At 34.8% G+C, this 11,260-nt stretch overlaps 1 protein-coding gene across 1 annotated transcript in view; it reads right to left on the reverse strand.

Annotated features, from left to right (window-relative positions):
- LOC149542392 (protein argonaute 7-like) overlaps positions 1-10,999 on the reverse strand; it is a 28,239-nt gene extending 17,240 nt beyond the window's left edge. Inside the window, exons 1-8 of the mRNA XM_089795725.1 lie at positions 10,921-10,999; positions 10,593-10,695; positions 8,840-9,011; positions 6,894-7,046; positions 6,773-6,851; positions 5,586-5,713; positions 5,396-5,482; positions 5,036-5,119 (exon numbers count right to left, since the gene is read on the reverse strand). Coding sequence (XP_089651851.1) covers positions 5,036-5,119; positions 5,396-5,482; positions 5,586-5,713; positions 6,773-6,851; positions 6,894-7,046; positions 8,840-9,011; positions 10,593-10,695; positions 10,921-10,999 — 885 coding nt within the window. The remainder of the gene's footprint in view (positions 1-5,035; positions 5,120-5,395; positions 5,483-5,585; positions 5,714-6,772; positions 6,852-6,893; positions 7,047-8,839; positions 9,012-10,592; positions 10,696-10,920) is intronic.
- Between the last annotated feature and the right edge of the window lie 261 nt (positions 11,000-11,260).

Raw genomic sequence — 11,260 nt, forward strand, 5'->3', positions numbered from 1 at the left:
CCTGAAAAGGACGCCATCAATTATGACATAAGGAATTGATTGTAATCTATACTATCTCCTTTTAGTTCTATCTAATCCTTGAGGGTATCCATTGCCTGATAAGAAATTCTTCATATCATCCATCCAGTTCCTTGGATCATCATTTCTTGCCTCCTGTTGTTCTGTTAGTATCATAACAACTTCCTCATTGGATTCCTGAGATGATATCATCTGTTTACACAACCCCTTCCCTCTTACTAGCTTGGTGATCTAGATGTCAACATCATATTGCATTACTTTAGTAATCCAACTAGCCCTTTTCTTACTAATATCTTTGCTCAAAAGGAAATCTTTCACACTGGCATGGGGTACTAACAAATGAATCTTTTTATCAGATAGGAGGTGTCTAAGCTTCTTTAAAGCTCTGATGGCTACAAGAGCTTTCTTTTCCACATAGCTGTATTTGTCTTCATACTCTTTAAGCCCTTCACTAAAGAAGGCTATGGGCTGCTCTTCATCTTTATCATTTGCTTGAGTCAAGACAACGAAAATGCTTGACTCACCACCTAGGGTATAAAGGATGAAATATTTTTCAAAATTTGGATTAATGAGAGTGGGGGCCAAGGCTATGGCTACCTTAATCTCTTCAAAACTTTCCTTCCCTTCCTTGGTCCATGCAAATACCATACTTTTCTTGAGCATAGTTGTAAGGGTTTTTACCATGGTGGAAATATTAGGGATAAATCTTCTCACAAAATTTATCCTACCAAGGAAAATTTGCAACCCTTTCTTATGTTTAGGAAGAGGGAGAGCAAGTATTGCTTTTGTTCTTTTTGGATCAATGGTTAAACCATCCTTAGATACAATGTGTCCTAATAATTTTCCTTGATTGGTAGCAAAGACACACTTGCTCAGTTTAAGGGATACCCCAAACTCTCTACACCTTGAGAACACTTGTCTTAAATGATCAAAATGATCTTCTACACTCTTTGAATATACTATGATATCATCAAGGTAAACTAATACAAACTTTTCAATCATGCTTTTAAAGGCCATCTCCATTGCCTTCTGAAATGTAGCACCTGCATTGGTTAGCCCAAATGGCATCTTACAATAAGCATAGGTACCCCATTTGGTGGTAAATGCAATCTTGTATCTATCAAACTCTTTGACCAGTACTTGATTGTAGCCCAAAAATCCATCAAGAAATGAAAACCTCTTCAAACCACTGACCTTGGACAAAATCTGCTCCATGGAAGGGAGGGGATGGTGATCTTTAAGGGAAGCTTGGTTAAGGTCCCTAAAGTCCAAACACAGTCTAATTTCTCCATTCTTCTTCCTAACAGGGACAAGGTTTGCTACCTATGATGAGTGCTTGACGGGGAAAATTATATTGGCCTTAATTAATTTGGACAACTCTTTTCTCATTAAGGGTTCAATTTTGGGATTCACTGGCCTTTGTTTTTGTCTTACTAGTTTGACATTATCAATTAAATCTATGGTATGCTGAAATAACCTTGGGTCAAAACCCTTTAAATCATCATACGTCCAGGCAAATATATCATTAAATTCTTGACATAGATGAATAAAACTTTCTTGCTCAATCTCAGAACATACCTTCCCCATGTTTAAGGATTTTCCATTAGCAATCATGACTGGGGTGTGATCATCCTTGTCAGCAGCTAGGTTCATGACTCTGCTTCTTGCTTGGTCATCAGGATTGAAAAAACTCTCTAAAGTAATGAGACCCCTAGGAAGCTTATTGGAATTGAGGTTAATGATTTGATCACCATACTAATCTTGTTGTCTTGACTGGTTCTTATCTGAAAATTCTGCTTCATTCTGCAAGAAGCTTACAATTTGTTCATCAAATTCAAACACTTGCCAATGGATGTTGTTGTCAGGGATGGCAGGCCTTACTACCATTTTCATTTGTTGCTTCTCCTCCTCCTCAAGATTCCTTGAAACATCATGAGATGCACCTATTGCTGCAAGTCACTAGTACAGTTGAGGTCATTTTTCGACCATTTTTGGTTAAAATTTTGACCCAATTTTCTACCAAATCTCAACCAAGTTCGACCAACCCATTGGTCGATAATTTTTTGGTCAAAATTCTTACCAATATGTTGGTCAAAACCTTTGAAACATGTTGGCACAAGTTCTACCAAGCATTGGTCAAAAACTACCAAGTATTGGTCAAAATTTCGACCAATGATTGGTCAAAAACAACCAAGCATTGGTTGAAATTTTGACCAATGCTTGGTAGAAAATTGCCAAGCATTCATCAAAATTTTTTTTTTTAAGGCATACACTTGTTGAGGTCCACTTCAACAATGGCCCTTCTTATGAAATTGTTATTGAAAACCTTTCTAATGAGATAATGTGTTATGAGCTCTTCATCAGTGGGATGGAACGTGAATCTAGGAGGTAGTTGTGCATCACCCATATCATGACTGTAACTAAAGTTAAGAGCCTCTATTATTGAATTCTCTTCCCTATTACCCAAATGAAAACTTTAGTTACAGTCATGATATGGGTGATGCACAACTGCCTCCTGGATTCACGTTCCATCCCACTGATGAAGAGCTCATAACACATTATCTCATTAGAAAGGTTTTAGACAACAATTTCACAAGAAGGGCCCTTGCTAAAGTGGATCTCAACAAGTGTGAGCCTCAAGGAGGGTTCAATTCCCTCCTTTATTATTCACTATGCGTATAATCCCACACACCCATTTGATCTCGAATGATGATATGTACTAAATGTTGAGTATCTGTGTTGAATGCTCCAAAACCATCCATTTCATGCCTTCAACTGTACACAATGTCTTTCTAGTTTCTTTCTACTCACATGCCTATTTCATTTCATATGATCATCAAAAAATTGTTTCACTCTAAGCTCTTATCTGTTTCCTCTTGATTGATCATCTCATAATTGCTAAATGAGAGCTTTGGGATAAGCTATAGGCATCCATCAAAGCATAAAGGATTTTGTTAGGTTGTGTAGATGAAGTAGTAGCATTTTCCTTGGGAGAAATGCTTGCAAAATGGAAGCATAGATAAGTCATGTGAACTGTTTCATAGGATGCCTAAATGTAATGTGGTCATCAAAAGCCATGGTTGCTGGATATGCACAAAATAGATATATTGACAGAATATATTTGTTTAAGTTGCAACTGCCTTGGTAGACATGCATGCAAAATGTGGAATCATAGGTAAGGTGTTTGAACTATTTTATTGATTGCCTCCATGAAATGTCATCTAATGACAAGCCAATATTGCAGGATATGCATATTGATTTGTTGAATATATCCAAATGATGTAGTGACATTCTTGTTACTGCAACCAATGTCACATATGTATAAAAATGGGATTCCAACTCTTGTTGAGGTTGTAAATTATGTTGAACATAGTCTTAAGCCATAATAGTTTTCTATCTGCCAAAATTGGAAAGAGAATCATACAAACTTGTGTGAGCTCTTTGTATTTTCTTTGATATGATATTCAGGAAAAGGATGAGAAACAAAACTCTAAATAAGCAGGCAAGCTCTCCATGTGCTCTACACCCCACAAGTAAATCTACTCTAATAAAAGAGGCAATCAAAAACCAGTTCACTTTGCATTTGTAACCTTGGGCAGGCTCTTAGCAACATGCTCGCATTGAACATTTGACGTAAAGGAGAAATAGACAAGCTCATAACCCTCAGGAAGGCTTTCTTAGATAAGAAGTTTCTGAGCAGACACAAATCCTCAATAATAATAATGCTGCAATTTTCTTGTTTAAATCCAAACAAAGTTGTATTATCTTGGGCAAAGGAGACTACTGTTTTTTATGGTTAAGGATTCTTTAGGTCAGTAGAATCACATGCAAACTAGATGTGACATTGCAGTAAGAAAATTATAATAAGATCTAGGAGCTTGCCTAGTGATTAGGGCTCGAGACTAGACACTGCATGAAGCATTTTTAGGCATTTGAGTCTGAAGTGTCACCACCACAAAATCAAACTAAAAAGGAAACTTAGCAAATAAAACTAAATAAAAATAGTCCTCTTGAGTAAATATCAACATTGTATGAACAATACCATTACAGTGCACTATACTTGGTACAAATATATTGTTAGTTGAGTCCCATGACATAATGCCAGTTCCTAGGTATGTCAATATGCCTACTTATCCAGGTATATCATTTTCTTACGGATAAAGAACAATCTATTGAAAAAAGAAAAGACCACTTTTTACAAATTCACACAGGTATAAACCCATTCATCTCTGAAGGTAATGCTCTTACTACCATTTCACCCCCAGTAAATTTGTTGTAAGTTCTCAAGTGACGATAGCTGTAGCATTAGCAGGGAAAGCTCTCACCAATGTAGCCCCCAAGCCAGCATATAATCCTCTAAAATTGAGTTCTCTATAAATCTGCCAAACATAGATTTGGGAAATGGTTTCATTTTCATTAATATGAGCACTTGTTGCTTTTAAATTCATCTATTAGTTATCTAAGACTACTTAGTAGAATAGATCCTAGACAAAAAGACAGAAGCTAAGTCATATGGTATTTGAATATTTAAATTTTAATCTTTTAATTAGAACATTCTATATACCCACTATAAAATAAGAATGCAAACAATTGGTGTTAGTATCGTGAATGATAATTTTTTTTATCCAGAACACAAGAAAACATGCAAATAAATGAATTAACCCAATTCAATAATCCAACCATCAATCCTAACAGATATCCTAATTGATGTCATAAGAATCCAATAGCTTTCTAAAAGCCTAGTCAAAATCTTTATTAAAAATTAATTTAAAAACATTTTTTCTAGAGTAGAGTCCATGTAAAAATGAAATTTTATGTCCTACCATCCTGATTGTGTGTATAGGATTTCTGTTGGCATTAATATTTGGAGCTATTTGAATATGAGTTTTTGCAACATCGAGAGGCAAAATAGCTGACCAAAACTACAAAGCAAATTACAAGTTTTGTTGTACACATTTGATCTACAAAAACTGAGTTTAAATACTTAAATTGAAATTCCAACATTAAGGTTACATACCTCAATTCCTACAAGCCCACCAGAGACAACTCCAACTCCTGCTTGTATAAAAACTTTAGAAGAATAGTTGACAAATTGAGAAGACTGGGAATTCATTTTAGGGATTCATCTTATCATGTGTACTAACAAGTGAAAGAATATGATAACAATTCAATTCATAAGTACTAAAGAAAATTGTGTTTCCAATAGACTCCCTAAAAAATGTAGTTAGACCACCACGAAACAAACCTTGTACTTGGAAAATTATGCACCAATGAAACAATCAAACAATATCTTGTATAATGAAGGATACCACGTGAAGCATTTATATTGCATGTCTACAACTACATACCAAATAGTAACAACAATTTAACACCTTACCCTTTCATTTCTAAGAGTTTGCAGTGCACATTCCATAGGCCCAACATATATCTGCTGATGCTTTTTCAATTTCCTGTTGTCATTCTCCTAAACTTGCAATATACATTGCAAAACAATAAATAGTCAATGGTATGGAGTCTAGAGTTCAATTTATATACATACAATAGATACAAAGTCTAGTTCTTGTTACCGTTATCAACTCTGCTGGGCACAGTACAAAACTTATTAATGCTCCACCAAAAGCCGCAGAAGGAACAACAATTTGAAGTTTGGGCTTGCCACTGCCAGGATCTCCTCCCTTTCCAAAGAACCACCATGCTAAATATGATCACATCAGGACCGCAAACATAAACTACACACTACAAAGAGAAAAAAGTACATCAAACAGTCGCCAATATGCCTACTTATCCAGGTATATCATTTTCTTACGAATAAAGGACAATCTATTGAAAAAGGAAAAGACCACTTTTTACAAATTCACACAGGTATAAACCCATTCATTGTGGGAAAGTAGAAAGCAAATCTAAAGTACTAGTGATGCAAACAAAAGTATCTAGCATCCAATCAGGCAATTCACCTTGAACACCCATCCAAGTTGCTCAACGCACTCCATAACAAGTTTTTGGTGTGCTAAAACTTTTCTACTCTTCATAATTCTTACAATTGACGCATCGATTGCATAACGTCTATCTTTATCCACATCCTCAATCACCTTTTTTTCCTCATCCACTAGTTAAGCATTGGCCCTACATTAGAGATTTTGGTGCTTGATCACAAGATTGAGAAGCGTGAAGACAAGAACAATGAGATCGCAAGGTTCTCAAGATCAAGCACTCGCCACTTGCTGAATAAAGGAAGCACCTTGTAGTCTAGCAACCCATGTGAAGTACCCAATTAAGAGGAGCCTGCTAGAGAGTTGGTCAGCACATTCTTTTTCATTGTTGAGATATTTTAGAAACCCAGAACCCCAAATAAAAAAAGAAAACAAACAAATTCAAGACCGTTTAAGCTTTACCCAATAATAATATCCCAGGAGTTCAAGAACAACATTTGAATACAAGGGTGGTGACGAGAAGTGTGGGGCAACATCCCTTCAGACCATATAAATTCTTCTACAGTTCATGTTTTGAATGCCATAAAAACCTAGAATTAACATTAGAATCCATGGTTTGAATACTATAAAGTCTTAGAATCAATACAAAATCCATGGTTTGATTGTTATGAAAACTTAGGACCAGTACTAAATTTCATGCTTTGAATGCAATAAAGACTCAGAGTAGTCATATAATGTTTTGTAACTCAACAGATTAAATGCATTGCAGTAATTATCAGTTGTGATGTAGCAAGATGTGCATGAACCTATAATGTTCATCATACCAATGGCAATCATCTCTTTATTGCCATCAATATTGTAGTTCTTGAACAATGTAAAAGTTTTGCTAACTGCTATTCCTTCCTACACGGGACTCATTTAAATCAGCTAGAGGTAATAAATTACCAGCCAATGAACATAATTCAAGGGATTAGCTCTTACAGTGAGTGTGATGATGCCAATTATCAATCCTGCCTTCACAAGGGTCTTTAAATATTTGGCCTCGAAAACAAAGAATTCAGTGGTCAATGGGTTCAAACCACATTTTAAGTGACCAACCTGTTTCAAGCCACCCACAAAAACATTAGTAAAAGAAACATGCATTTTAGGACCAGAAAATCATGTTTAGAACAACAATTAGACATAATATCAAACAAATTGTTCCATACCCATCATGTTTCAAACTCGCTAAATAACTAGTATCTTTTGGGTAGTGATATTGAACATGTACAGATCATAATAATAAGTGATTTGATAAGTGATTCATTCTACCATACTTAGACGTGAGTGAATTGAACACATTTTCCAGAAATGAATACAAGACTATATAGAATAGTTGGTGATAGAAACTCATAAAATCTCAACCCCATGTTTATCTGCATGTGTAGCGAACACCAACACACTACTAAGAATTACAGATGTCAGAGGAGCAGATGTTGATATCCAGAAGAGATTAGGATTTTTCTTACTCCATAAAATCAACCCACAAGAATGAAAAAATAGATCAACACTATATCAGACATTAGTCATTCCATGTTTTTTCTTCTTGTCATTATGAAGGCTAGGTATTATATGGATAGAAAAATGAAAGAGAATCATGAAGTTATGTTATAATACTGACAATTTGATGAGTGATGAGTAGAAAAGAGAGAAAGCATATTCCAAGAACTATGGTCTCCCACCTCCACTGCACATCGATACAATTACAAGAAGACAATAACAATAAGTTGGCAATATACTTTATTCAAGAATGAATTCTTTACTCTAGCTGTATTCAAATCACGAGGTTACTGATTCATTGCATATAAACATACCTTGTGAGTTTGTCCTCATACTAATCTCATGGCAGATGCTATGTCTGTCTTTGTAGTAAAATGTTGAAGACCAAGAATGCCTTTTAGCTGTTGGAGAGAAACAATAGTCGCTGCTCCAGCCATGAAACCCACGATAGTTGCATACGATAGAAAGTCTATAATGAATCCCAACCTGTAGTAGAATCATAAATGATGTGACACATACTATTAGTGACCAAAACCAGTTGTTTGACTCCATTGCAAAAGATTCTAGTGTTGTCCATGAACTTTAAATAGTTATATAAATTAGTATGACTTTCTCATGCCATCCCAAATAAACAGAATTATATAACTAAAAATAGAAATATGGGACTTGTTAAAACCATTGAATTACACAATTTTTTAGTGCAAGCCTCCCACTCAATTATGTATAGTCACATGTATCTTCTCTATAAAAGAAGAATCCTATGAAGGACAGACATTGAGAGGCTTGCATAGTGACATTATTGCATTATTAGACATGTAAATCATCAACTTGAAAATGCCCATGCTTGCTTAAAAAATCCCAACAAAGAATGTTGCAGTTAGGGCCAAGTGCAAAGCTAGTTGATGATTTTGTGTTGGGGAGACATCCTTGGGAATCAATGATCCTATAAGAAGTGACACAATCACCAATGATCTATAAGATGGTTTATAGCCTCTTCCAAATCACCTGAGAAACTCTGAGATTAGAACAAATGCAAAAGACAATCTATGTGATACCCTTTCAAAAATAATATATGACAACCACTCTACGGATTCTATTAGCAAAGAGTTATACCATTTGACATTTCCTCCATTGTTTTTCCCTTGGCTTCTTGGGTAGAATCTCATTTCTCTTCAATGGCTTCAATAGAGGGATTTCCCATCTATTAGTAACTACATATGTTAATTAAAGAGTTGATGTTAACAACATCAATCATGTAGAAGCTCCAAAAGCAATACTAACTCAAACTCAGAATGTACTATGACATAAATATTTTAGTTTTCAATAGAAAATATTATCAATCGAAGCCTTACTTTCTGTGGGGGGTCATTGTCTGGTTCAACAACTCCTTCATTGTCAAGTTCAATGTCTGAGTCAACAATCTCATCATCACTGACATTTTCTTCTGGCACTTTTGGTGTAGCACTTGAAGTACCAAATTGTTCATCTAGATCTATATTATCATCACTTTCATCCTCGAAAGTACTTTTTTGGAGCACATTTTACAGAAATTCAGTTTTAAAAACTACAAACATTTTGGATTCTCATGAACGTTATAATTCATATCAGTATAAAACTCTATAGAAACTGATAAAATTGATTCAACACATTCTTGCTTTGTTACAATTCCTACCTAAAACTCCTTAGAATAACACTAGTGAGTTCTCAGGTGAGAATAAAGTTAAATATGGGAACCAATTTTTATTTAGAAAACCAACTAATACAACGCAAAATGTACAAAAAAGAAAACTTCAAAAGAACAAATACCAACAAAGATGTTTGGGACTCAACTTTGGAGTAGAAACATATGATATTAAGATATTTTATAAACTATAGTTCTAATATAAACCTGCCTACTAAATCATAATATGATTGTTTGCCTCAAAAAAACACAACTGAATCCTAATATTGAGATCACAATTTGACTTCTTGTGTAAAATATCTCCTACTTATCAAGCTTCAAATATCTTAACCTTTTTCTACTTTACTTCTTCTAGTAATGCTTGAGAATTCAAGGGGACTTGAATGTTTCAATTTGAAACAAGTACAAATTTCTTGATATCTAAGTGTCCAAGTCATTTACCATAGTCTACACTAATGCAATGTCTTTGTTCCTCATATATTTTGCCTAAGAAATTAATTAAACTAACTAATTAAATATCAAATTGTCTTGATATTACTAATATTCTTTCATTCCATTACTAAGTTTCTTTCATTCCATCTGTCCCATATGATGATTATCAGGAGAATTTTCCAATAGAATTTAAAGGTTTTCTTTCAATTTTCAATGTCTATCCTTCTATAAGGGACTTAGTAAATTTGGACAAGGTCCTTTCTAGGTTCAAGTATTTTCACAAAGAGGAACATGAGAAAAATTTGGTCATTGAGGGGGGGTTCTAGATACTTCTACACTGTGAAAATAGTATTAACTATTTAAGTTATTACAAGCTCAACACAGTAACCACAAGTGCACTTAGCTAGTTTGCTAAAGTCTTGATTCCCAATTAATGGGTTGCATTAAATGCAAGCATGCCACAATTGATCTTAATATTAGTGTTAGTAATGATTTGTTGTATTGAAACCATAGATTGGTGAAGCCAATGGCAAGAGCTATTTATTAACAAATTATTAACTGAAATCATGTATCACTGAAACCCATGGTAAAAGCATTCAAGTTACTAGATGAAACTTATTCTGTGAGCCTGTATATTTGAGTTGCAGAGTTTTGCCACACAATCTTTCTCCATCATCATATATTGACCATATCAACTTCATGCAAAATTTATACAACTATGGTACTCGGTAAATAACATTCATTCCTTTGCATTTTCTTCATCTTCTGCTTCATTCACATTGACTGTGAAAGTGTACTCTTGATCACACCCAAGCTATCAATCACACATGAAATATATTGTATATTTCTTCTCTCCAAGCTCCGAAGGTGCAATAAACCCAAGCTTGACTTTAGTCTTCCTTTGGAGGAATACCCTCTTAATGGCCAGTAGCTGATTGCTTTTTAAATCCCCAATTACTAGCCACCATACTTCTTCCTTTGCTTTGGGATACCTTGGTGCATCAACTGCACCCAACTCATGTCTACCTTCAAGATCTCTTTCTAGAGTGACCTGAACTATTACATTCTCTCTAGCCCTCACATCATCACTGTCAACTATGTCATATGCCAAATCAATGTTTGGGAAGTGATTACAAAAATGAGCAATGTCTAACACTTATGAATCTATCATTTGTAACAATTCACGCCTTTCATCATCCTCCATCTCCACTAAATCAAAAATAGTTTCAATGTTTTTCTTTGGATTTTCATGGCACTTCTTAGCAAGTTCCTTGATGAAATGTGGAAGCTATAATAGGACAAAATTATGGTCCCACAGACCTTGTGTAACCATTTGGCTCAATTCCATTGCTGCAAGAGCTAGATTGAACCAACCATTACCAGAAATAACATCCACCATAGCTTGAAGAAGCTGGTTAGCAGAAAGAAGCTCACTGATCTAGTGTTAGGTTGCCAGCTATGACATGCCTTGAAAAGTGAGCTTACAACAATGCATTTTCCTTTACACGTGGATCGGTATATTTTGGTTTTTCAATAGAAAACTTTTGATGATTTATCAATTTTCTTATTATTTCTTCTTCACCTAGCCATATGGGAAGTTGTGAATACTCTGAGGTAAAAGGAAGAATTTCAAGAAGCTCTTTTAGCTTTGTCTTTGCAG

This window comes from Cupressus sempervirens, chromosome 8 (assembly GCF_028749045.1).
Source record: "Cupressus sempervirens isolate cs-2001-9-10 chromosome 8, ASM2874904v1, whole genome shotgun sequence".
NCBI classification, from domain to species: Eukaryota; Viridiplantae; Streptophyta; class Pinopsida; order Cupressales; family Cupressaceae; genus Cupressus; species Cupressus sempervirens.